This window comes from Peromyscus californicus, unplaced genomic scaffold, assembly GCF_007827085.1.
Source record: "Peromyscus californicus insignis strain IS unplaced genomic scaffold, ASM782708v3 Scaffold_8__1_contigs__length_139910024, whole genome shotgun sequence".
Classification (NCBI taxonomy): domain Eukaryota; kingdom Metazoa; phylum Chordata; class Mammalia; order Rodentia; family Cricetidae; genus Peromyscus; species Peromyscus californicus.
The window spans coordinates 73,804,754-73,832,696 of record NW_026294606.1 but is presented as its reverse complement, the minus strand read 5'-3'; the positions used below and the strand labels follow the sequence as shown (position 1 = coordinate 73,832,696).

The 27,943-nt window shown below is 40.7% G+C and overlaps 1 protein-coding gene across 12 annotated transcripts in view; it reads left to right on the top strand.

Annotated features, from left to right (window-relative positions):
- The window catches only part of Arhgap21 (Rho GTPase activating protein 21), a 126,025-nt gene that overhangs the window by 52,649 nt on the left and 45,433 nt on the right, over positions 1-27,943 (top strand). For all 12 annotated transcript variants that reach the window (XM_052729385.1, XM_052729391.1, XM_052729390.1 and 9 more), the window contains 2 exons: positions 2,765-2,944; positions 5,264-5,288. In XM_052729385.1, coding sequence (XP_052585345.1) covers positions 2,765-2,944; positions 5,264-5,288 — 205 coding nt within the window. The remainder of the gene's footprint in view (positions 1-2,764; positions 2,945-5,263; positions 5,289-27,943) is intronic.

Below are 27,943 nucleotides of genomic sequence, written 5' to 3'. Positions count from 1 at the left end.
GCAAAAAACACTTCAATCAAATCAGGCCAGGAAGTAAACAGGCCTTCTTATCCTAATATCCGACAGACTAGACTTCACATCCAAACTAAAACTTCATTCTAATCAAGGGAGCAGCTACATTCCTATCCTAAACATATGTGCACCAAACCCTTGTGCAGTCAATTTCATTTAAAAAAAAAAAAAGTACTACTGATTTAAAGACAAAGATTAACATCAATCCATTAAGAGTAGGTGATTTGAATACCCCACTTTCTCTAAAAGACAGGTCATCTGGACAAAAATAGATGCACCAGGAGTAATTGACATCATACATCAAGTGGATTTAACAGATCCACAGAATATTCCACACAAGCACCAAAGAATACACATTCTACCCAGCAGCACATGGAAGCTTTTCTAAAATAGATCACATCCTGGGACACAAAGCAAATCTTCACAAAGTAAACAAAGCAAACAGACTTAAATAACTTTGTACCCTGTCTGACCACAGTGCAATAAAACTTAAAGTTGACAGCAAACAAATCTCTAATAAATGTACAGACTCATGGAGATTAATTTGAATGATGAGCAAGTCTAAGAAAGAAACAAAAATTTATCTGGAACTAAATGAAAAACAAAAATATAATTCAACAAAGCCTCTAGGACTCACTGAAAGCAGCCTTATGAGAAAAATTTATAAGTCTAAGCAGTTACATTAAAAAAAAATCACAAATAAGTGACTTAATGATGCAACTCAGAAATCTGGAAAATCAAGAACAAACCAAATCCAAACCTAGTTAATGTCAAGAAATAGTAAAACTCAGTGCAGAAGTCAATGACATAGAAACAAAGAAAATAATGCAGAGAATCTACCAATCTAAGAGCTGGTTCTTTGAGAAGATAAACATGATTGACAAACCCGTGGCCCAACTAACCAAAAGAAAGAAAGAGAGGATCCATATTAATGGAATCAGAAATGAACGGGGAAATACTACATCAGACACCAAAGAAACTGAAGATATTATAAGGGAAAAGGGAATATTGTAAGGAAAGGAGAACTCCCAAACCCTTATATGAAGCCTGTATCAACCTTATACCAAAACTAGTAAAGGCACAACAGAAAAAGAAAACTACAGGCCCATATCCCTAATGACTACAGACATACGTCACAAAGATTATACACTATGACCAAGTTGGCTTTATTCCTAAAATGTAGGGATAGTTCAACACATTCATGGCAATAAATGTCATAAACTATATTAATGAACTTACAAAAATCCCACGATCGTCTCAATAAATGAAGAAAAAAGCCTTTGACAGAATCCAGCATACCTTCATGATGGAAGTCTTAGAGAATGTAGGAGATGGGGCCATTGAAAAGCTGTGAGGTCTTACACACTTCAGTCTGTTATTATGAGAGAGGACAGGGAAACATGGGCACGGTGGGTAGGTACATGTCAGGGGAATACGTTCTCCTTGTATCTCTGTTTTCTCACTGTGAAAGCCTGATAGGGACATTGACTCCTGTGAGGATGAGGGAGAAGGGATGAAATAGCTGCTTAGGATAAGGATACAAGATGTAATGTATCTGACTGAGCACTGCAGGGTCACCGGAGGTTAGTGGTCCTGATGTTAAAGTGACCACCACCAGCTCTGCCTTGTTTCTCTCCTCCTGTGTTCACCTGGAAAGGCTAATGTTCTGAGTGGGCACTGATGATTCCTCCTGGACTAGTCAGGTGACAGTGAGGAGGAGTTTTGAAGGATCAAAGGTAAGGGAGTAAGTTAATGCTGTTCTGGAGTGGGAAGAGTTGGGATTGGTGAGGCACAGTGTAAGGATTAAGACTTAGGGCACGAAAGGGAATGAAGTACTGAATGGGGTGGGGGGTGTCTTTGATTTTAATCTATAAAGGATTTTTAGTCTTGGTCAGGCAAAGGCTGAAGAGCAGAGGTCAGGGGACCTCAAAAGTCAGAATCTTGGAAGGATTGTGATCTCTGTGCATATGGAATTTGGGCTTAGAACTGAGGCTTTTCTGCTATTTTTTAGTATTTGTTGCATTGAACTATATGGAAAGGCTTAGTCTCCTTCCTTGCTGAGAGTTCTGCATCCCTTCCATTCTTTCTCCTCTTCACCCTTTGTGTATTGTGGGATTTCCTTAGTATCGTCTTCCATGCCTTCTATGACTTTTTTTTTGTTTTAATTATTGTGCCAGTAATTTTCAAGAATTCTCTCTTGCTCATTAGTTTCCCACAGTATAGTTTTTTTCATAGTTTCAGTTTGGGGGTGGGGATGGAGAGATGGCTCAGCAGTTAAGAGCACTGCTGTGCAAGCTTAGGGACCAGAGTTTAGATCCTAGCATCCACTCGATAAGCTAGGAGAGATTCTGCATACACCTGTAACACCATCAATGAGTAGGTCACTCAGAGGAGGATTGCTGGAACTTGCTGCCTGCCAGCCTAACCTAGCCACACACCACAGACTCCAGGCTCAGCAAGAGACCCTGTCTCAAAGGACATAAGGCAGAGAATGGTAGAAGACACCAGACACTCTCTGGCCTCAGCATGCATGTAGAGGTGCCTACACATGTGCATACACCATATGCACACACGCACATATATGCACATCTTTTTGATTTGGTAGTTGTAATGCATCTAACTCTATCAGCAAATATACATCTTGTCCACTAAGTTCATGCTTATACTCAGGTATTATGTTTGTACATAAAAATTTTTCTAAATTAAGTATGTTGTGCTCTGTAGTTAAGTCTTACATATCTTTGCACTTTAGGTGTCAAAAAATAAAGATGGAAAAGAACAAAGTGAAACCGTCTCACCATCTGAAGATGAACCGTTCTCCTGGCCAGGTCCCAAAACAGTTATGTTGAAGAGAACATCTCAAGGATTCGGTTTTACATTAAGACACTTCATCGTTTATCCCCCGGAGTCTGCAATTCAGTTTTCATATAAGGTAAGAGGATTCCATCTCCTCTGGGCTTCTTCCCTTTCTCACCTCCCCCCTTGCCTCCTTTCTATCTTAAAATAAGTGCTATATTTGCATTTTAAAATCTTTTTATGTATTTTTAAACCTATAACAAAAATTTTAATTTCCGAAATACACTGATTCTAAACTATAGATGTATTTTTCAGAGACTTCTAGCTTCGTCTTACTCTTTGTGATATGTAACTTTCCCTACTGTCTAGACAGATTCTGTAGTCTCTGGGCAGACTATGGCCGTTGTTGGTTAAAATACGCTGGTGGTTACAGAAACTTAAGAATAGAAACTGCTAACTTTTGGGTGTATCATATGGTGGTGAGTCAGAGTCTTAAAGCATGGTGATCAGGGTAAACTGCATGAATATGCTTCAGTAGAGAGCACTCCTGTCGGAAAGGATCTGTGTGTGGTGATTTTAGCTGCAGTTGACGTATGGATTCACTGTTCTTTACCACCATTATTAGTGTTAGCTTACTTCATCCACAGCAGAGATGTGGAGCAAGTGGTATTAAGCCCCAACTAACAGACATGAAAACTGAGTTAAGTCCTGTAAGTAGAGAGGGCCTGGAATTTGAACTTGACTAATGTATTGATTAAAGACATGTAAAGATAATTGTCCAGTTGTATCTAGAGACCACGCTTTTTTTTTTTTTTTTTTTTTAAGTTTTTGAGATAGACTCTCACTGTGTAGCACTGGCTAACCTCAGACTCAGATATCTGCCTGCTTCTGTCTCCAGAAAGCTGGAATTCCGGGAGTGCTATGACTCCTTGACCCTCACTTCTTTTTCCCTAAATACCTCTTTCCAGGAAACTGTATTGTAGGATAACCTTTGAAAGGCACTGAATATCTTTTAAAGGTTATGAATAATTTCTGCTGTTGGAATTAGAATTTGCTAGTCAGGTTTCCTAAAATGTCGGTCCAGCTGCTGTCGAGCTACTTTAAGAATCTATTGATCTTAAAAAGCTCTGATAGTATTACTTACATTTTCGCTGGATATCCATGCTAGAGCTGTGTAATTTTTGTCTGTTTCGTTTCGATCACAAGGAGCATGTAAGTAATAGAATTTCTATAAAATAATTTGCTTAACACAGGTTAAAAATATATCTGTATTAGTAAGTGTTTGTGGAGTCTAAAGAATCCGGGTCTGACCCCATCTCTGTCCCATATTAGCTCTGTGACCTTGAGCACAGCACTTGGGGACAACAGCATGCCTTGTCACAAGTTGTGTGATGACTATGCAGCATGACACATTTGGAATGGGAACTGATAGACAGTAATGCTCGGGATAGCCATGTGAGGCCAGGATATTCATGCACGTAGGTCTGTCTTTATATGCTTTCCCTGGGAAATACATATTTGAGTATTTTCCACTTTAATATTGAAATTTTATCAATTCACTCAAAGACCGTGTGTGTGTGTGTGTGTGTGTGTGTGTGTGTGTGTGTGTGTGTGTGTGGAGTAGACCTAGGGCCTTACACATGACACTTGCCAGGTGGGCACTGCATCACTGAGCTATACTCCCAGCCTTAAGAGAATTTAAAATAATTTTTAGTGTTATATAGTTTTTAGAAAGTGTGCAATTGATAAAAACAATGTCTCTATTATGTCACTTAGCTGGCAACCGATTAGTCTCAGAACAGAGCTTATAACCAGAAGAAGAAAAACAACATTTGGGCAGCCAAAATAAAGGTCAAGAGTTATGTAATAAATCACCAGCCTTCAGCCAAAGCTCCGTTTTCCTTTCTACGATGCATGGTAGCTTTGATTCGGTCAAAGGCTCAGCAAGTACTCGCCTTGGTGTGTTTTCATACTAGCTTTTTAAAGTTGCCCGTCTAACTTCTCAGCTAGACACAGGCAGCATGGCAGCGAGAGCCTAAAGAGAGCAAGCAGATGAACTTCCAAATGAGTACAAGAACTTAAACATGGAGCCATTAGCTCTGTGTCCTGTTATGGCCACCAAGAGCTCACTGAAGGTCACTACAGCACAGTAAATAATGACCCCCGGCTCTCATTCAGCCTCACCTCTCCAGCTGCTTGTGTGCTGCCTCCCTCTAAATACCTCCGTGACGTTCCCCACCCTCATGCCACTTTTTAGAACTCAGTTGATTCTTGTCCCAAACTTGGCTTCACTCACAGCCTTGTTTTCTTGTGAAAACTCCACCCTTCTGACAAAGGTGCTTAGTAAGATTCTAATTGGTATTAATTATAGACCAGGAATTTGCTTGAAGTTCAGCTGTGATCAGATAAGAGTTTACTGTTGGTGCTCAAATGTTTTTTTTGTTTTATTTTGTAGGATGAAGAGAATGGAAACAGAGGAGGTAGGCCATAAAATCTTCATACTTCTCTAAACGTTCCCCTGTGCATTCTCGCCGTTGGGGGCTTGTATTAACTGAATTGAGTTCACGTGTAGAGCGGTTTTGAGGTGTGAGAATCATGGGAGTTGAATGTTCTTTGCTGTCATGTCAGGGCTTTGTGAATTCCTTCAGTGGATTGGTACCGTTTGAACACTAACGCTTTCCGTATTTATGCAGCAGAGTTCTAAGGACACTGTGTGGAGGGTTTTGATTGAGGTCCAAGGGCCTTTGTAAACTTAGTGCTCCTTTCAGGGCAGGAGCGTGTTGTGTTTTGTCAAGGTGGCTTCGGGTTCTTCTTCCTCCTACTCTTTTTCTTAAATACACTTAAGGACCTTCGTAAAAGATCCAGGCTGAAAAGGGGTTATTTCTTAATAATTCTGATTTGATAATTTTCAGTCAACTTTAATGAGTTAAAAGTTCACATGCAATAGAATAGATTCATAAAAACTTTATTTCTGGGGCTAGAGAGATGGCTCACCAGTTAAAAGTAGTTGCCGCTCTTCTGGAGAACCTGAGTTCGGTTCCCAGGACCCACATCCAGTGCTCAGAGCATTTTTCTAGCTCCAGGGGACCTGATGCTTGCTTCTTAAATATCCATAACTGTGATACAGTGAGCAAAACTAAGAAATTGACTTTGTTGGGGTGTTAGTACATTAGCTACAGGGTTTAATGTCATCGAGTTTTCCACTAGTCTTGTTGGTTTTGTTGTTTTTTTTTTGTTGTTGTTCTAGAATCCCACTTTGCACTCAGTTGTGATACTTCCTTAAAGTTCCCTAGTCTGTCTTCCCTTCGTTCTTTTTGTGTCTCGTGACCTCAGCATTGTTGAATCTACCAGTTTTGTTTTGTAGAATTGTTTATTCACTTGGTTTTGTCTGATGTTGTCTTCTTACTACGAGTTCAAGTTTAATGTGCTTTTACCAGTAATACCACATTTGCACCAATTATAAGTGTAACGTGTGAGATTCAGTAAATGATAACCCATGAATCTTCCATTCCCATCAAGCTATGATTTAAAAAAGTAAGTATTCCACCATTTTGGAAAGTTCCTGAGTATTCTTTTGTAACTCATTTGGCTTCTTGTCAATATAGAAATTTGCATTTTATGGAATTTCTTATCAAGTAGAACAATATAGAATATTCTTTCTATGTCTTTGCCTGACTTGTTTTTTTAATGTATGTATGAGTACTAACAGTATTATTATTATTATTATTATTACTATTATTGTTTTTTGGCTGAGTAATTTCATTTGAATCTATTCCACTTAGCCTTAGTGTATCTTTGTTGTCTGTATCTTGCCAACCTGCTTTGGGGTCCTAGAATTATCATGTTTAGGGTGAACATGGAAAGGAAATCATTTCTTTTGGTATTGTCATGTCGAAAGCATCAGAGATGTCACCTGTGCAAGCTGGGGCTCTCCTGTCTCCATCTGTTACACACGAGGGTTAGGATGAGTTCCAAATGCTCCTGCTGGGACAGAAACGGGGGCAGCTGACAGAACCAGCCCCAGGATGAGCAAAGGGCATTTGAGTTCTCTGTCATCTTCCCATCATGTCCCAGGCTGGTGTGCTGAGGCAGATATGGCACACACAGAATCTAGAATATTTTGCTTGTTACAGGGGAAATGCATGCTTAATAAATCTAGAAAAATATAATCAGAAAGCTGTGTGTGGGCGTTATGTATCTGCCACGGCCTGTTGAACTAATTGGATGTAGTTATGTATGTAAGTGGGAAGAATAAATTTAAACACCTCGAGGGGCCAGGTATTAGAGAAAGAAACTTAGAGAGGAATAGTAATATGCAGATAAAGGATAATCTATCCATTTTATACCTACATTCAAAACGGGGGTTTGTCCACATGCAGAAATACCATGTTGTGATTAAATAGGAATAAGTTAATGAAAAAAAAGGGCACAAAGTTGGGGGGGGCAGGAAAAGGGGAGTGGTTCTGGGCAGAGTATGGGAGGGGTCATATGATCCAAATAGGTGAAATTCTCAAAGAAACTGACACATTTGGAGTAAAAACATTAATTTGATTGACAGAAGATAAAGTGTACATAAATTTGTGCTGTGGGTCCAATGTCATTATTAGAAAAAGCTCAGTTTGCTTTTAAGCTTCTTAACAGCCAAAAGGATCAAGTAAGAATAGTAATAGTTAGGGATACACATCACCTGTTTAAAAAAAAAACATCTTGTTTGCATTGAAGTCCGAGGACAGAGCATCTTATATGTCCCTGTTCTGGAAAACAAAGAGAATGCTTCAGCAGTATTGCTCCAAATGGCTAATTTTCCAATGAATTTACATCCCCAGGATGCAATTCCTTTAAAGCTGTGGTTTTCCACCTTCCTAATGCTGCAGTCCGCTAATACAGTGAGGCCAGCCTGGTCTGTAGAACCATGGCTACACAGAGAAACCTATCTCGAGCCCTCCCCCCCATTATTATTAATTTTTTTTGGATGCTACTTTATAACTGTAATTTTTCTACTGGTATAAATCATAATATAAATATCTGATGTGCAGATGGTCTTAGGCAACCCTCGTGAAAAGGTTGTTTGACCCCCAAAGGGTTCACAACCCACAGGTTGAGAACCACTGCTTTAAAGGGTTTCTCAGGCTAGAGAATCATTGTGCCTAAGGAACACTGGAATACCTGTGGACTAATTGATTATCTCAGCATTGCTGCTGGTATTTCACAGGTGAGGCCAGAGGGGGCTCTGAACGTCCTACCAGTAAGAAGTAACTTAGAAAGTCCAGAAGGTATGGCCCTTTTGTCCCTGAGGAGAACTTGGGACACCTAAAGACGCTTGTCTGTTACACACTAGACATACACTTTGGTATGGAAGAGCACTGCTTGGTTTGGGGAGGGCGAGGGAGTGTGCCATCAGCAGGCACTTGAATGCTTAATCCAACCAGACATCAGAGTGTGTGTTAGGGGTCTGTTAACCATGAGGATGAGGTAATGGTCCTCTTTTGTAGATAAAAGAGCTAAAATAGCTCATGCAGATCACATGGCTAGTCAGTGGCAGAGCTGGACTTTTCAAATCAATTCTCTCACGTACTCTTTAAGTTCTTAGTTTTGTTTTTAAACTTGCATCTGTTGACTTATTTTTAAGTATTCTTCCTGATTTCTTTTTTGTTTTTCACAAGCATTTTACTTCAAAAAAATGTTCTCGCATTTAGGGCCAAGAGTTATTAGGTAAATATATAGTGTGTTTTGAAATTGACCCTGGGAAGCCTACATGGAGAAGGTTAAGAACAAGGAAACTTGTTTCCTATTTGTGAACACCTAAAGATAAAACATTCACATTAAGGTGGGGGAGCCCTAAATACCTTCTAGAAGGAAATTTTACTCACAATGACATTCTAAACAGCTGTTTAGCTATGGGCCTAAAATATCCCCTGAGCCTGAGGAGTTTCCAGTGGTCTGCCTGCCTGATCGTACTTCACCTTCCAGGGCTGTGTGTCCCCTCCCAAGTGTGCTCACGGGCTGCACAAAGCCCTCTCAGCTTAAGCATAGTAATAGCATTTCAGCTAAACTAGTTGTGCGCTGATCATAGTCCGTGCTAAAAAACTTCTGGCTCCTGAACAATGAATGACTTATAGATGCGGGTTTTTTTTGAGTTCACCCTCCTCAGAGGCAGCTTGTATGTTATTCACTGTTTGAATTCAATGGAATGTTATGAGTTTTATTTGTTTCCTTTTAAATTGTGTTTCCAAGCCTGTTGAGATTATGAAACTTTCGTGTGAGTTGTGTTCAGTGTACTAGAATCCCAGCCTCCAGTGTAGTGATCGGAGACGAAATGTGGCCTCACTGGAGAAGAGGTAACTGCTAGAATTGTATTCTAATGCCTAAGAGACCCTGTTGGAGTGCCACCATTCTGTAAAGCAACTGAAGTCTATGTTTGATATTTTTTCCTGTTGGCCATTTAGTAAAATTTCTTTTGGCGTTTAATTTTCTAATAATTAAATTACCCAGCCTTTTTTTTTTTTTTAACATCCCATACTTGGGTGTTATTTTATGTTTTAAAACATTATTTTTCAGCTGGGCATTGGTGACATATGCCTTTAATCCCAGCACTCCAGAGGCAGAGACATACAGATCTCTGAGTTGGAGGCCAGACTGGTCTTCAGAACTAGTTCCAGGACAGCCAGGGATGTTACATAGGGAAACTCTGTCTTGAAAAGCAAAACGAACCAAAAAATAGTTTTCATTCTTGAATTTTCTGTACAGTGATGTAATACAAGAAAAGACCGTATACTATTTTGGAGAGAATAGCTGTTTTGGACAATTGACCTTTAAAATTCTGGAGTAAATACTCATAATCATATGAGAATAAGGTTGGCTGTTACTATTATTTCCTTTTCTTAGTTCCATTGTTCTAGCATGTTAATAATGGGGTGTCTCAGTTGTGACATTTGTGATTTGGTTATTTCAGACTGAATAGCTCTGTAGTCTGTACTAGTATGCTCCAAGAGTAACAAGGCCCAGGACAGACCACATGCAAGGAAGTCGTTCGCTGGCACTGGGCGTTCGCTGGCCTTAGGCGTGCTGGAGCGACTCAGCATTAGCACCTTAAGAGTTGGAACCACCACAGCCAAAAGCCCTTGGATTTAAGGCCAGTGGGAGAGTCCATCTAGGAAATCTTGGTTGGCCTCTGTGTCCATGAGCTTTCGCTCTGTAGAAGTCCAGCCTTCACCATGCGTTCTCTCTTGTGCTACTTCTCAATCCCCAGGGAGGGAATTGCATTGGACCAGTTAATCATTCAGTGCAGATGTACCTTGGTGCTTCATTCAGAAACAAGTGTGCTTTGGGGAAATGCATTTTTAGTGATGAAAAGAAGGCTTATAAAGCTGAGAAAATGCAGTCTGTTTGTGCTAGTATTTCCAATAATTTGCTGAAAACACATTCTTTCAGAATAGCATAGCTAAAATATGGACCTAAAATTGTGTTGCAAGAAGTTTTTCTTCTGGGCTGGTCAGTAGCCAGAGATTTAGTGGTGAGCGTGAGAAATACATTTACATTTCTTTTCAAATGGAGCATTCTAACTGAGCTCTGTGGAGGCCTTAGCTGAACCCTGTAGGATACATGTTAATTGGGTTGTTTTTAATGAACTTGACTGGATAGGTATTAATTCATCGTGTATTTTCTGTTAATTTTTAGTGCTGCTTAGTAGAACAGCTATAGGTGTCTTAGTCTTGAGCACATCTTAGGAAGAAGGAGAGATAGATGGTCATGATGGTGAGTGACAGCAGTGCCACAGTGGGCAGCAGTGGTGGTGACAGCAATGTTCTGGGGCTTCACTCTTTAATCCTTAGGTGCTGTAATCAAGACATGACATTTAAGTCATTAGCATGAGGTAGAGTAGCTGGGTTCTGGCGTTTCATCTCAGTTTCTGCCATGGCCTCTTAGAGCTTAACTTTTGTGGAATTCATGCTTGAAAGTGTGTAAGACAGAGGGTCATATGTTCTCTTGAATTGTACACACTATTAACGGATCGCTTGTGCAGCTTCAGGTGTGGTTTTTGGCTTGCACAGCGTAGCATTTCACACACGTTCTTTAATTTCCTCATTTTTACAGGCTAGTTTGTTACTGGCTTTTGTTTGTTGAGCCTCTGCTTAACAACAAGGCATAGTTATTATTCTTTTTTTCCTTATTCCTTTAAATTTATTTATTTATTTTATAGCCCGACCTCAGTTTCCCCTCCCTCCTCTATTCCCAGTCCCTCCTCCCTGTTGATGTCCATTGCTCGTCATTTATTTTTACATTATCGTTTTGTTACTGTGTGTATATGGGTGTTTTACCTGCATGTATGTCTGTGCACCGTGTTTGTTCCTGGTACTTGAGGAAGGCAGGTCAGGGTGTTGGCTTCCTGGAACTAGAGTTGTGAGCCACCATGTAGGTGCTGGGAAACGAACCCAGGTCCCCTGGAAGAGCAGCCAGCGCTCTTAACCACCGAGCCCTCTCTCCAGCCCTTGTTGCCCATTTTTACAATGCACTTGTGGTTTTGTTCTTCAGCTGTAATAGCTCTTTATGTTTTTTTCTCAGTTTGTAGGCTCTGCATGTTCAAGATTTTTTCTTATTTTTTGCCCTTTTTTAGAGGAGGGGTTAAAACAAGAAAAGTCTATTCTCTTATTGGCCATCCTATCTCTTCATTCTCCTGATAGTGCAGCTGATGAACAAGTGTTTTTGAAGAGTATTTAGTTCATCTACTTTTTACTTTATTACTTTATTACCCGTGTTGCTAAAGCATTTCAGTGAGTGAAAAAACCAAGCATAAAAAAGTATATACTGTTTGATTCCACTCATACAGACTTACAGGAAAGACGGACCTAAACTCATGCACGCTGGTTTGAATGACTGGGAGAAAACAAAGATTTTTTTTTTCAGTGTTTGTTGCTTGTAGAAACCATGGTTTTTGGCAAGTTCCCTAGATAGAGCAGTGTCCTCAGCCTGAGGGAATACTATATTCAGATTATGCTGGTGCTTATCTAGGATATACATTTGTTAAGATAATTGAACCTTGCACTTGATGTAGTTTATCTTAGTTGTAAGTTACAGTTACATCTCAGTAGACGATTTAAAGAATATGTACAGTTTGTTCACCCTACCAGCTATAGACGGTAGTGTAGGAATGTTTTGAACAGCACAGCTATGGCCCTTCTTTTACCTGCTTTGAATCCAAAGGCATGTGTATGTAGGAGTGGCCTTGCTGAGTCACAGGGACAGGCACAGGTTCCTGCCAGTGTCCAGTGCCGTTGGACCAGCCTGTACACTAGCAGGCACACGCACACACTCCTGTAGTTGGCATGTACAGTGGCATGGGTTGTAGCTTTAATTTACATTTCCCAGAAGACAAAGCTGATTACTTTCTAAAAGCTCAAGTCCATTTGAATTACGAATTTGTAGGTATTCTTTTAAGTATTTCAAGTGAGGAATTTTTTGGCAACATTATGTATAGTGGATGTCCACTGATCTTGCTTTCCAAATTCTTACTGATTCTGTTAAATTCCTTATTTTAATGAAGTCTGAATGGGTGATATTTTGTCTTTAATGCTTTGAGTTCTCTTTAAGAATTTTGTTATACTCTGTGGACAGGAAGTGCTCCACTGTGGTATTTCTAAGGTGCTTTTTGTTTCATCGGTCACAATCAAAACTGCCGTTTGCCCGTCTTTATTGCCTTGGTGTATGGTTTGAGTTTGAGTTGAGTTTTTTCTTATGATATTTATTTTGATTTCCACAGTGTTCAGTGTGAAGTCTGTCCCTTTTTAGTTACTGTGTAGCGGAAACCACCTTACTCATAAAGTTGTCTGTCACGGTGTTGGTCTGTCCTGGACTTTGCTCTATCCTGGGAGTTGGCTCGTGGCTTGTTGTTATATAGCTTCCAAATGGAGAATGTAGGGTTTTTTTTGTTGTTGTTTTTTGGTTTTTTTTTTTTTTTGTATTTGTCTGTTTTTAAGAAGAAAGGAACACGACGGAGACCATAGGTGCTTACAAAGCCCAAAATATTTCCTAGCTGATTCTTTTCAGACACACATCATCCATGTTGTTCTGTTCCATTGGTCATTTTATTTGCATCAAGACAATACTGCTTTTGATTGCTGTGGCCTGACAAGTGGTTCTGTGGCATATTCTCCCGTTTGTCCAGGCTACCTTGCTCGGACTGGCGGATCACTAACTCGGTTCTTGTCACTAAGCCAGCATGCATGAGGTTCCAGATTAAACCTGCAGACAGAAAAGAAGAAAAAGAAAAAATATCCTGGCTAGTTTTGTTTATTATAGTTTTATAAAGGTTTTAGAATTGGGTTTTCAGTTGCTAGAGTTTTTGTTGCGTATGTACTACTTAGAAAATTTAAATGTTTAAGAACACTTCCCTTCAGGAGGCAGAGGCAGGTGTGTCTCTGAGTTATTCCAGGACAGACAGGGATAGACATTGAAACCCAATCTCAAAAAAGAAAGTAAGCAAGCAAACAAACAAAAACCCCTAAAACAAAACAAAATCCTTGGTATGTTGAAGATTGTAGATTAGTCAGTCTGCATTTTTTTGGAATAATCCTTTGCTTTTTCTCTGTTCATTTTTTGATGTAGTGAATGTATATTGATTGGATTTTTAGATGTTAAACCAATCTTGTGTTGTTGAACCAAACCAAGCTTGTTCATACTGTTGTGCTTATCTGTAACTGAAAGTTTTCCTGTGCCTACCCAGCTCCCTCATCCTTGCGTTCCTGCAGCCGCTCAGACCCAAATGAACACACAGAGGTTTATATTAATTACGAACTGTATGGCCTATTGGCTCAGGCTTCTCGCTAACTAGATCTTACATCTTAAATAACCCATTTCTATAAATGTATTCTTTGCCATGTGGCTCATGGCTTACCGGTATCTTTACATCTTGCTTCTCGTGGTGTCTGGCAGCGGCCTCTCTGTTCTGCCTTTCAACTTTCTCCTCTCTAGTTAGAATGTCCTGCCTAGCCCTATTCTGCCTCACCATTGGCCAAACAACTTTGTTTATCAACCAATCAGAACAACATATTTTCACAGCATACAAAAAGACAATCCCCCCATCACTTAGCATTATTGGCTTTGTGTGGTTTTCTACTTGAAGGTTCTTGCTTCTCTGCTCAGTGACTGCATTGTGATTAGCAGACACCGAGCAGCAGCAGCTAGCAAGATGGGATGACTCATGCAAAAGAGTTAGTAGGGGAAACGATTATGATGTATGAATAACTGAAGAGGACTGGGAAAGGATGGTGTAATACAGATCTGGCCCTAAGGGAGAAAAGTGAAGGGAAGATTTGTTAGGAGAAGCCTCAGATTCATTCTGCATCTACGGAAGTCTCGGCTAGGCCAGCAAGCAGTGGGAGCAATCTTCCTAAAGAACTCTGCTTCGGGCAGCGGTGGGGACATGCTGGCCTAGTGTGGGCCTGGCAGTGTATCCGGTGGCTGGGAGCTCCTGCCTGTGAATGTTCTCAGAGGGAAATGTGAGCACAGTATCTTCATGCTCCACAGGCTGGCCTCTTCGTCTCCATCCCAGCTGAAGGCATTAGATGCTTTGTAGGCTGCCCTTGTTGGCTGGTCCTTTATACCTTGCTCCCCTCCCTAGCCTCTGGAGACTGTGGGGCTCTTTGCCTTGTCTAGCTTTCCTGTAGTGGTCCAGGGGAGAAAGAGTTGACCATGAAGCCAGCTAGCAAGCTATGTGTATTTAGAAACTTTTATGTCTTTATAGCTAGTGAAAAATTTCATTTTTTGTTTAATCTTTTACACATGTGTATGTATGTATGTATGATGTGTATGAATGTTTTGCCTGCATGTATGTCTGTGTACCACTTTCATGCTGATATCCTCAGAGGACAGAAGAGGTCATCGGATCCCCTGAGACTAGAGTTACAGATGGTATGAGCTGCCGTGTAGGTGCTGGGAATCGAACCCCTGTCCTCTGGACAGCCAGTGTTTTTAACCGCTGAATTCTCTCTCCAGCCCCTTGTTTAATGTTTGTTGTAAGAATCTGCTCATTCAGACTTACTTATAAATTCCTTTTTTGAGATTAAAAAAGCCGTTTCTCCTTCATGCTTTCTACTTGATATGCTAACTAATATATTTTCATTTTTTTGTTTGTTTGGTTTTTTTGGGACAGAGTTTCTCTGTGTATTTTTGGCTGTTCTGGAACTCACTCTGTAGACCAGGCTGTGTGGCGGGTGTGTGTGTGGGGGTGTGTGTATGAGGGGTGTTAGTGTTGTTTTTTTTTTTCTGAGACAGGGTTTCTCTGTGTAGCTTTGGAGCCTGAACTCCCTCTAGACCAGGCTGGCCTCGAACTTAGAGATCCACCCGCCTCTGCCTCCCCAGTGCTGGAATTAAAGGTGTGCACCACCACGCCCAGCTATTTTCATTCTTTTAATAGTTTGGTAACTCTACTTATCGCCCTACTGCCTGCATATCATTTTGTGCTGTGTTGAAATTAAGTTTTTATTTAATGAGATTCCTTTATCTTTCCCCCATTTTTGCTCTGTACATTCTTCAGTCATCTTGGAGATACAACTCTAGTCTTACTTGGCTTCTGCTGTTACTACTAAGACATCATAATATGGTCATACATATTTGGATGTAAACACATAGACCTATGCACACATGACACAGACACGTACACACGACACAGATACACACACACACACACACACACACACACACACACACACACGCGTGCGCGCGCGCGCGCGCTCTTAAGGTTTTTCTCTGTATCTTTAATGCTCAGCCTTTTCCCAACAGTGTAGTATCTGAGGATCTGGTGTCTGGTGGCATCAGTGGAGCTTCTTGAGACTGTGGACATCTTTCCTCCTCACGTTTCATCAGTCTATGCTTCTTTCTGGGGTCTCTGTTAAATATTTTCATTTTAAAAAATAAATATGACTAGATTTTCATGGTTTTGCTGGAAATAAAGAAGCTAATGGATAGCCGGTTTCAATTGTTTTGAAGGGCTACTTTATAAGAAATGTTTCACAGTTAGTAGAAGATTGAAGATATGTTCATTACTAATACACTGGTAAATCCCTGCTCATGGAGACAACCTGTTGGTTGTTGATGTTTGGTAAATTAGGTGAGAATTTCTGCCCCTTAGTTACCTGTCCAGAAGAGCTGTGGCACTAGCTTGGGTTTGATACTCAGAAGTAAGAAGCAGAAATTGGTCCTGAGACAGTTGTGCAGTTGGGTTCCCCTCCTCCCTCCTCCCCTCCTCCCTCCTCCCTCCTCCCTCTTCCCTCTCCCTCCTCCCCCCTGGTGCTCATCTCCTTCCCTCTTTTCCTCCCTCCCTAGCTTTTTGAAAAGAAACAGGGTCTCTTTATGTTGACTTGGCACTCTTGAACTCCTGACTCCAGATCCACTCCGCTTAGCTATCAATGTGTTTTTGAAATGATTTCTGTGTATTCTTCTCAGAGCAGAGATTGTGACAGATAGGAAATGCCCCGATGGCTGAACTTTCAGTGAGCAGGTCCCTGGTACATAGTAGGAGCTTAGATGCACCAGCGACTGTTGACTGAAGGGAAGGACAGTGACGCCTGTTGTTGTCATGGCTACCGTGGTGCTGTTTCTGAGTGACTGTGGTCTGCTGCAGAGGTTAGCATGGCAGTCTGTGTCTGCTACTGGGGGAGAAAACTAGTTCGGTGTCACCCTTCTTACTCCCCATGGTCTTTGTCACTTAAGGGTTAGTGGCATGTTGTGATTTAGAAACCCCATTTCAAATGACTAAGTGTGTGCGTGGGAAAATGATAAAAACAGGGTGGTCTTGGGCTTACGTAGAAATTTAGACACACTCTGTAAAATAAACTGGTAGGTGAGAAATTTAAAAGAAGGCTTGATACTACTTAAAAGTAATGAATGGCAATCTATGATGAAGGAAATTCAGCGGATTAAAGTAGATACCAGAAATCCACTTTTTAGGAGTAGACTTTAAGACTTGAAAAAGATAATACATGACGTTAACTTGGTGGTCAATAAGTCAGATGTGATTTCAAAATCTCTAATGAAAGATGGCTTCTGAGAGCTAATCGGAGGTATTGGGCAGAGGGATGTAACTGTAGAAGAAGGACAAGTTCCTGCGGAGTCTGACCAGGCTCTGCAGCAGGCTCTCTGCTCTGCAGATTTCTCTCTTAGGAACGTCGCCTTGGGCAGTCCTGTAATTAGGGGATCTTGAGCTGTCTTTTCCTAGCTGCTCGATAACTTGTGACCTGGCTCACAGACACCACCCTGCTGGATCACCCCGTTCTTATTTCTAATTGCTTTCCAGCTAGCCTACATAGAAAGTATGGGATTCCTAACTTCATAAAAGTTAATTGTGGGAATTACAGTCCCTGCCTTTGACGTGTAGCACATAGCTTTTCATCTTTGGCATAAAATCACGACAGAAATACATGCAGCTAAATGCTGAGTACATTAAACTAAGACATACGTTTCTTGTTTTTTCATTCACTTAGCAAACATCTGTTCAGTCTGGACCATGAGCCAGAAACTAAGCTGATTGCGTGGAAGGAAGCAACGTGGCCTCTAACCTCACTTCCCTCAGAGTGTTGATCAAGTGTCACCTGATACAGTGGACTTCCTCGACCGTTTAATGAAAACAGCCTTGCCTTTCAAGCTCTCTGCCCTTCTCTTTCTGTGTGGTGTTCTCCGTGACATCGCCTCCCGCTAATTTCTGCACCGCCCTTTTCTCCTCTGAGCTGAAACGTAGGGCAAGGATTTTTGCTGCTTTTTTTTTTCTGCCTTCAAACTCAGAATAGTTTCTGCATTTATTGGAAACATACAGACCCACACATATGACACTCTGATTTCAAGAAACCTGTACTCTGTTAGAAGATGAAAATATAAAATAGTACTGAAAATACAGAAAGAAAGTGTGTACAACTGTTACAAGACTGTGGCAAAATAAGTCATTTTTACCCAGGGAAGGGTGCTTAGGTGGAACATTGGCTAAGATTGTTGATGGACAAAGGAAACTTAGTAAGAAGGAAGGAAAAATAGCACACCAGAAGAAATGTCTGAGACGTTTTGAAGTTATCTTTGCCTAACTTGGGGGGAAAATGGCGGGGGGTGGATTGTGTGTATTTGTTGTGCGTTACTGATACATGGAGAGTCATGCTTAGCTTTTCTAGGTTGAGTAAGATTGAATGGATGAAAACTGCATTAGTCAAAGGATGCCAGAGGGGAAGCATCTTCGTGTCCCCAGGGAGTGGGGTTCAGTCTGGGATAAGGTGCTTTTCTGATGACTACTAGAGCACCTAGTTTGGAGCTCTGGAGGAGGACGGACCATTTAGTCAGCAGGGGCAGCAGATATGCTAAACTTAGGTCCTGGGCATAATGAGACCATCCAGAGAGCATGGAACCACAGGGTAAGGATGGGACCAGGGAAGATAACGTCTAATGATGGCCAGAGGCAGAACAATCAGAAAGACATCAGAATAAGGAGAAGAAAGATCTGAGGACAGCCAGCGTTGACACTTTGTTAATTAAGGGGTGATAATTTTAGGGTGTCAGTGAAAACCTTTTCATTGGTGGTAGAGGCTGTATTAGGACAGCGGCCAAAAGGATATTTTCCAACAAATAACAAGTTAGGGAAGTTCCAGGGAACAGTAGAGTTGACAGAGGAGGAGGAAAGCAGGTATTCCTGAATTGGAATGTTAGAGCATCGGTGCATACCCAGGGACAGCAGAGGCATGGCGGTGAGTCTGTACGCCTGGCCTGGGGGTGTTTCTTCATATCAGAAACCCCTGCATTCGAGTGAGTGAAGATCAGTGAGCGCAGACAGCACCAGAGGCATCGTGGACGGGAGAGAAAGGGAACTTCTTGGGCATCAGGTACGGCTGACTGAAGTACATCCACGAGAAGTGGTAGCCGTGGACCAAGGCCCTGAAGGATTCTGCGAGGACTGAGTCCTTACCTGAGACAGGACACAGGAGAAAACCCCCTCAAAATGAAAACTGAGCATTAAAAAGAAAAAAATTGAGCCAGTGCAGCAGAAGTGCAGGAGACAGGAGACAGAGCCAGTGTGACCGCGCTTCAGGGAGAGCAGGTCAAAATCACCCAAAGGTTGGAAGAGCAGCCTTGAGGGAACAGGGCTTGGAGTACAGCAGGAGCCTTTCCTGAGCATTGTCAGGAACTTGCTTGAACTTAGGAAGCAGTTAGTCACTGTGGCTCAGCTTCTTTCAGTGGCATTAAGTTCCAAGAACTGGGGACAGAACTGGTCGGTGTGTGGCTACGTTCTCTGTAGCTAGATGGGCAAATTGTGTACTTTGAAAGGTCAAGGGAGAAAAGAGGTTGAAGTTGCTGGTAGGTTTTGTTGAAATGTGGGTCCATAGGTGATCTTAAAAAGATGTCCTGTGGGAGGCTGGTAGTCTTGATGGGTAAAGAGGGCACAAAGGAAGGTCTTGACAAATTGGTTGGTCAAGGGGTTGAGTAGTGGTAAATTCAGAGATGGAAAGTTGTTACTTGTGATTTAGAGTGCTGTAATCACAACTAGCATAGCAAGAACAGGGCTGTGACTCTGTAGGCATGATATATGATTAATGAAACTCTTCAAACTTAGGGGAAAATCTAACAAATACTCTGAAGGCAATTGTGGGGCTGTTTCGTTCATAATAAAAGAATCAGTATGAGACTGGGTAGTTATTGTTGGGTGATAACATGCTCCCACAGTGTTTGCCTAGCTACACCACCAGCGTGTTTTGATTCACGCCTGACACCTAGTGGTGTTACACTTACACTACTCTCAATTGCCCGCACTGCCCCTGTGCAGACCAGGACAGGAGACAAACCTCAGAAATGCTTCAGGCTGTTTTACTGTAGGCATGTTCCAGGGGGACGTTTTGAATTAGACAGAAGGTATTTTTTGAGCATCTGTTACATGCCAGGTACCATTCTGTTGTGCACTTGAGATTTTCACATGGCATGTTTTCTCTTCTATAAACTCAGAATTTGAAAATATAGCTGAGCAAATCGGCTATAAACTCACTGAATTTTAACATACAACTGAGAAAATCCACTGTAAACTCACGGAATTTGAATATATAGCAGAGCAGATCCACTATTAATTCATGAAATATGAATCTATAACTGAGCAGAACTACTATTGACTCACTGAATTTGAACCTATAACTGAACAGATCCACTATTAAACCATGAAATTTGAATATATAGCTGAGCAGATCTACTGTTAACTCACTGAATTTGAATCTATAACTGAGCAGATCCACTATTAAACTGTGGGATTTGAATGTATAGCTGAGCAGATCCACAGGATGCATAACTTGCTAATAAACTTGACATAGGGTTGTCTTGTGATTTTCACATGTGAGACTTTCTTGTATTTGTCTCGTGGCTTTGGGGGTTGTGTCAGTCCTTAACGTTACATAGACATTTGAGAAGATAAAAGATGGGTTTGTGTTCAGAGTATGTGAAAAACTGTGCAGAATCCTCTGTACTGTGGAGACCCCCTGGAGCATTTTGCTGATTTGCCTGTGAGTTAATACTAAAGTTTCTATCTTTTAGCTGTGCCTGCCGAAGTGTTTACAGTGTTTATGAATGAATCGGCATCTGGGATTTAATTTAGAATGCTGTAGAAGGATATGAGTGGGTTTAAATGGAGCAAGATTTTCATACCTCTGGGGCTTCATGCTGTTAGCCTCTCTGGTTCTGAGTATATGAAATTTTCCCATGGCAAAAAGTTTTAAAGACCTAGATGTATCCGATTTGAAAAAGTTTAACATGAGTAAGTTCAAACATAGTCTGCTTTTTAAGTTTTTAAAAAGATTTTTTTACTCCATTATTTAAAGGTCAACGTGTAAAGGGAGTTCATATTTGTTTCTAGTGTATGTAATTGTGATTGATTCATGACTAGTCCCACTCAAATTCCATTCTGAGATTATTATAATTTGAGATCAGGAACTCGTAAAGTTGTCAGATCTGCAGATTGGGAGGTAAAACTTGAATGTACTAACTAGCATCTAAAAATGAGCACGTTGAATAGAATTTGAGAACACCTTGTTTTAATAAATTAGTATTTTCCTCATTTGTTTTTGCCTTTACCACAAAAGAAGAAAAAGAGGCTAACAAATCAGCTATAGTATTTTAGTGTTTGATTGTATGATACATGCATTTTTGTTTGTTTGTTTTTTTTTCGAAACAGGGTTTCTGTGTAGTTTTGGTGCCTGTCCTGGATCTCGCTCTGTAGACCAGGCTGGTCTTGAACTCACTGAGAACCGCCTGGTTCTGCCTCCTGAGTGCTGGGATTAAAGGCGTGCACCACCGCCACCGATGATACATGCATTTTTTTTTTGTTTTGTTTTTGTTTTTGTTTTTGTTTTTCGAGACAGGGTTTCTCGGTGTAGCTTTGCGCCTTTTCCTGGAACTCACTTGGTAGCCCAGGCTGGCCTCGAACTCACAGAGATCCACTTGGCTCTGCCTCCCAAGTGCTGGGATTAAAGGCGTGCGCCACCACCGCCCGGCTGATACATGCATTTTTAAATGTTAGGTAGTGTGTCTTTTTTAGGATCTTAAGATGGCTTTTATAACTAGATGTGTTGACTCATGCCTGAAATCCCAGCCTTCAGAGTCTGAGACAGGAGGGTTGCTGTGAGTTTGAGATCAGCTTGGTGACAGTGCATTCCTGGGCAACTTGAGCGTCAGAGCTGGAGTCATTGGTACAGCAGACATGAAGCATGGGCACCTCTTCGACTGATCCCATTTCCTTTGGCTGTATAACCAGCAATGGGATTGCTGGGTCTCATGAATTTTTAATTCATTCATTTATTTATTTGAAGAAACTTTATACTGTTTTCCATAATGGTGTGTTGGTTAGTTTTATGTCAACTTAACACATGCTAGAGTCATTTGGGAAGAGGGACTCCTTTTTTTTTTTTTTTTTTTTCTGTCAGTGTGTTTTTTACTCATTGACCAAAATAGTCTCAATTAATTTTCATTTATATGTATAACAGTTATTTATTATTTGTATTGATCTTAGTTTTGAAAAACAACCTAGTAAAGAAGTTCATATTTCAGTAGGATCAGACAATTCCAGAGGCTCCATTGTTCCCTTGAAAGAACAACCAGTGAGCTCTTTTGCAAATTCCCTGTCTTAAATTTTCTTTATAGTTAAAAACCATGTGAAGAAAATGAGTACATAAAAGGAATTCAGGTTTATTTTACAAATTAAACCTTACAAATAATATTTTTATTTTTAATTTGTTTTTTTGAGATAAGATAATTACAACATTTTCCCCTTTCTCTTTCCCCACTTCAACACCTCCTATATACCCACCTCCCTACCTCGCTCAAATTCATGGATTCTTTTTCTTTGGTAGTAGTAGTTGTTACTGTTTTCGGTGTGTGTGTGTGTGTGTGTGTGTGTGTGTGTGTGTGTGTGTGTGTGTGTGTATTCCTTTTTTTTTTTTAAACCGGAGCTGAGGACTGAACCCAGGGCCTTGCGCTTGCTAGGCAAGTGCTCTCCCACTGAGCTAAATCTCCAACCTGATATATGTGTGTATTCCTGATTGTATAAATACAACCTGCTCAGTCCCATACTATGTTTCTTGTGTGTATGTTCCCAAGACTGACCATTTGGTGTTGGATAACCAATTGGACGGCTCTTCATGAGGAAAGTTCTCCCACTTGGAGCATTCCTTGGTAGCCTGTAATTCCTTTGTCTGTGATTGAGGACTCATGAGGACTTCCCTGCTTCCACATTAGCATGTCTATTGGTATTGTCTTTGTTCAAGTCACGTTTAGGCTTTCCTGTCAATGTGACTTCATTGGTATAGCTCTCTGACATCTAGAGGAGACAGTCTCACAGCAAACATCGTGTTCTCTGGCTTTTGTAATCTTTCTGCCCCTCTTTGGCAGTAATCCCCGAGCCTTAGCTGTAGGAGTTCCTCTTTCATATGTATCCGTTGGAACTGAGCATCGCAGCTCTGCGTTCTAATCAGCTGTGATTTTATGTAATGATTTCCATCAGTCGCAAAGAGAAGTTTCCTTGATGAAGGGTGAGGAGGACTACCCTTATCTGTGGTTATAAGGATAAATATTTAATATGTAGTTAGGGATTATGCCTACTTAGTAAAGTGGCAATTACAGGTTTTCCAAAAATCTGTGACTTCATTAGCCCCAGGTAATTGGCTAGATTTCCAGTATCAGGCGTGACTTCCCTCTTGTTGAGCAATTAGAGCTGTTGATGGCTGCCAAGGTCCACATGCCACTACTGCACCTAGGGTTATCATTGCCATGCTGGCTGTTGTGGTTCATAGGCATCATACTTAACTGGGTAAGACTGTTGGTTGCTTCCTCCCCTTTGGAAGCTTGTGTGACACATTTTGGTGTCATGAGAGCTAGTCCCTAGGGAGGAGACATTCAGGTCAGGTCCAGCTCAGGTTCTCTGGGTGGAAAATGATGTGCCCGTATATTCAAATTCAGTGAGTTAATAGTGGGTCTGCTCAACTATATATTCAGTTTCATAAGTTAATAGTGGATCTGCTTAGCCATATATTCAAATTCAGTTAGTTAATAGTAGATCTGTTCAGTTATATATTCATATTTCATGAGTTAATAGTGGATCTGCTCAGCTATATGTTCACTTTCATGAGTTAATAATGGATCTGCTCAGCTGTATATTCAAATTCAGTGCTTGGTGACTTAGCAGTAGTGACTTAACTTCCACCTCTTGGAAGCAACCAGAGGCAACAGCAATGACCTATAATTTTTTGGGACTCTCTTGGACAACCTTGACCAATAACACATAAGAGGGCTTCTCATGTCTGGTGATACAGTTTTTGTTAAATAGTCTATGGCTCTTGAGGGGAGCATTGTCAGCCCAGATGGAATAGTTTCATTTAAACAATGTATGTGTGTGTATATTCAGATTTAGATGTATTATTGATATTTTCAGGTAGATAGATAATAGTATGATCTCTTCCCTGTGTTGTCTTTCTGACACCCTTACTGTTAATTTTACCCTCTTCCCTCCTCTATCTATCCCCCACTCTCCTCTGTTAATTCACACCTCCCCCAGTTTTCTGCTCCCTCTTCAGATCAGTTACATTCTGTTGGAAGAAGGACTGTTAATTGAGAAAATGCCTCCATAACGTCAATTTTGCCTGGCATTTTCTTAATTAATGATTGATGTGGAAGAGCCCAGCCCACTGTAGATGGTGCCAGCTTTGGACAGGTGGTCCTAAGTTGTATAAGAAAGCAGCTGAGGAAGCCACAGTGAGCAAGCCAGTCAGTAGTGCTCCTCTGTGGCCTCTGCTCCAGTTCTTGCCTTGACTTTCCCCAGTGATAGGAGTGTGACCTGACATCAGCAGTGTGACCTGAGAGGTGTAAGCTGAAGTACATAAACCCTTCCCTCCCAGGTTGCTTTCGGCCATGGTGTTTTACCACAGCAGTAGAAACCCTAAGACCACTGTATCACTCACTTTCCGTTGCCACCAGGGTACAGTGCTTCCCTTTTTCCAGCGCTTGTTACTTCTGTCTTTTTCATGGGAGCCACTGTGCCTGGGATGAAGTTCTAGCTCTTTGCTACTTAGTCATGTGGAACAGTTTTTCCACTATATGTTGACCACCTGTATGTCTGCTGAGAAGTGTCTGTTTACATCTGCTGCCCATTTTTTATTGGGTTGATTGTCTTTTTTTTTCTATTGAGTTTTTGTTCCTTAATATTTTGAATATCAACTTTTTTCAGGTGTGTAATTTGCAGTATTTTCTCTTGTTCTGTGGGATATCTTGACTGTGATGATCATTTCCTGTTTCTATGCAGAATCATTTTAGTTTGATATCATCACATTTATTTACTTGCTTTTGTTTGCTATATTTCTGGGGCAATGTGAATATAAGTGTATACATATTTGTGTATATGTGACAATACATGATTTTTCAGTCTGACCGTAGTACATTTACTTTGTTCTGGAACTATAGGACTCCCTGGTTGCTCTGTTACTCTATGGGTCTTTCGGGGTCTTTTTTTGTAACTGACTGTCTTAGTTAGGGTTTCTATTGCTGTGAAGAGACACCATGACCACAACAAGTCTTACAAGGACAACATTTAATTCGGGTTGCTCACTTACGACTTCAGAGATTCAGTCCAGTATCATCGTGGTGGGGAGCATGGCAGTGTGCAGGCCAAAGGTTGTTTCTTCATATAATCTGTTTGCTCTGTGTACTTTATACTTAAAAATTTCAGGTAATCTAAATGCTGAAGGTTATTTCAACTTGAGCATTCTCCAAGGAAGTTCATTATAGATATGTCATCTTTCTTGACTCTAAAGGTAGCATACTGCAGTCTCGGCCACCAGTCTCTTTGGAAATGGGCATCTAGTTCACAACAGGGATATTGGAACATTTTGTGCTTGTACCTTTATGTCCTCTTCTCCTTCATTTCTGTTTTCTTTGGGCTGTGCTCTTCAGCTTCCTTCTAATATGACAGTTGAGTTTAATGGATAACTTCTCAGCCAGTGTTTTCTGATTACCTGTAGGGATACAAGGTTGATGTCCTCTCACAGGGCTTGTCTTGATCTGTGGGTAAACCTTGTCTGTAAGCCTGGTTTATAATAAAAAGAGCATAGTCATATGTATTTAATATCTTTATGTTAATCCTCACAGCAGCTTTGTAGGTAGGCAAAATTACTGTTGTTACCACATTACAAATGAGCAGACAGGCACATGTAAGCAAGTTGTGTAAAAATCACTCAGAGATACGATTACCAGGTCAAAGGAAGAGTGCTCAGTTAAATTTGACAATCGTATCAAAAACTAATAATCATTAGTTAGAACTCGTATCAAATATTATAAAATTTGGTAGCCGGATTGGAAAGTAAATGGTAAATGGTAACGGTGATGTTTTAAACCAGATGTTCTGGTGTAGGGCCTAAGTTTTTCTTAAGTACTCCATTATCCTGGGCACAGAATCAGACTCGCATGGTCATTCAGAATTGGATGGCACCCTCTACCTGTATATTACTAACTCTTTTTATTTAAGCTGCAACTGATCACGTTATTGTAAAGTTTATGTGCTCTCTAATCTCAGATGTAATCAGAGCTCTGAGTCAGTTCTCGGGTACTTTCATGCCTTCTTAATCAAGCCAGGTTGCTTCATTTAGCCCACTGTACCCACATAAGCTCAAAGACAAAGATTTAGCTAGTTATACGGATGTGCTAATATATATAAGTACTTTGAGATGCTCAATGGAAAGACACCCAAATAAGATACTTGACCTTTAAAACGTGTTGTCTGTGTCTTCAAAAAGTCAAAGGTGACGTAAAGGGAGGGAAGTGGAAATGACTTTCTAAGAATCACCGAGATGCTGTCTGGAAGCAGAGGAGTAATTCTCCCTGTTGGATTCCTAAAACTCTGGATTGGGCTGTTTGTTTTCTATGTTCAGAAACTGATCTACAAGAACTAATGACCTGAGATTGCCTGACTCACATTTTATTTAGTTACTGTCTTACTTTTGTTTGTTTGGTGTGTGGGGGGGGGGGTATATACACGTGTATACAAGTGTGGATGTGGGTACACTTACTCATGCAGAAACGCCAGTAACTTCGGCTGTCATACTCTATCACTTTCCACTTTGTTCTTTGAGACATACCGCACTGAACCTGGAGCTCACTGTTACAGCTGGGGGACCGGCCAGCGAGCCCCTGAGATCGGCCTGTCTTGGGCTGGTTGTAAATGTGTGCTGTCGTGCTTCCCTTTTACATGGTGGTGGAGATCCAGACGCAGGTCCTCAGCTCAGCAAGAAGCACCCTATCCACTGAACAGTCTCCTTAATATACGTTCGTTCATTTGTTCGTTCGTTCATTCATTCATTCATTCATTCTGAGACAAGGCTTTGCTCTGTAGCTGGGCTGGCCTCAAACTCATGATCCTAATGCCTCCACCTTCTGAGTGTTTAAATTATAGGTATGTCCCACCACAATTTTAAGTTTGGTACATTTGAGCTCAAGTTCAAACAGAATTTCAGCACCCCCTCCCTTCGTGTGTGTGTGTGTGTGTGTGTGTGTGTGTGTGTGTGTGTGTGTGTGTGTGTGTGTACTATTAAAATTAATGAGCCAAATGTCTTAATTCAAAATATAAAGTCTGAGTCTCGAAATTGAAGACATGTAAATTCCTCCTGAGACTTGCTTATATTTTAGGGATACTTGAAGAACAGTTTTCTTTTTTATAAGAGGAATTAGTTTAGACCCAGGTAGAATTTAGGAGAGTTCATTCTCAAAATACATTATGGTTTATTGATATGGTTGGCCTCTCTTTTAATCTGTTCCACCTCCATAGGCCTTTAGGCATAGGGTGGTGATAGACTTGTCATTAGCAAAGTGACTTTACAAAAGAAGCCATTGCAAAGGTAGTATGCCTTTGTAGATGTTTGGACCCAATTACTCTGTAAGTCAACTTTTCTACCAGAGTTTTTAGGGGTCACCACATTGTTACCCAACTTTGTATTATTTTTAGAATATATCAGTAGTCATTTGCATTTAATATATATTTGCAACAAACTCTTATTTTAATTTTTTATTATTTTATTTTATGTGTATGGGTGTTTGCCTGCATGAATGTCTGTGTGCCACATGTGTGCCTGATGCCCAAGGAAGCCAGAAGAAAGTATCAGGTCCACTAGCACTGGAGTTATGGTTGTGAGCCGCCATGTGGGTATTGGGAATCGAACCTGGGTCCTCTGAAAGAGCAGCCAGTGCTCTTAACTGCTGAGCCATCTCTATAGCCTCTATATTTTGTATTTTTAAATGAGACAGATGAGAGGATATCAAGAAGAAAACAAATGCCTTTATTTTATAAACCTTCCTGTGAAAGCAGTGTCTTGATAAAACAAATCATTTACTCCTCAGATCTTTAGCCGAAAGGATAAGTAGTTTTTCCTTTAATTCGAACTGTTGTAAATGTTGGGTTGCTCACAAAGGGATCTAGCCAGATTAGATTCTTGATTAGAATTCATTGTTTGCATTTTGAATGACTTAAATTGAAATATACTTTATTTTCTTATAAATTGCAGCTGTGCATCACATAAAATGGCAGTACATTATGAGAAGATGTCCCTAGGTGATTTTTGTCATTGAGTTAGTGTTGTAGTGTGTATTTACA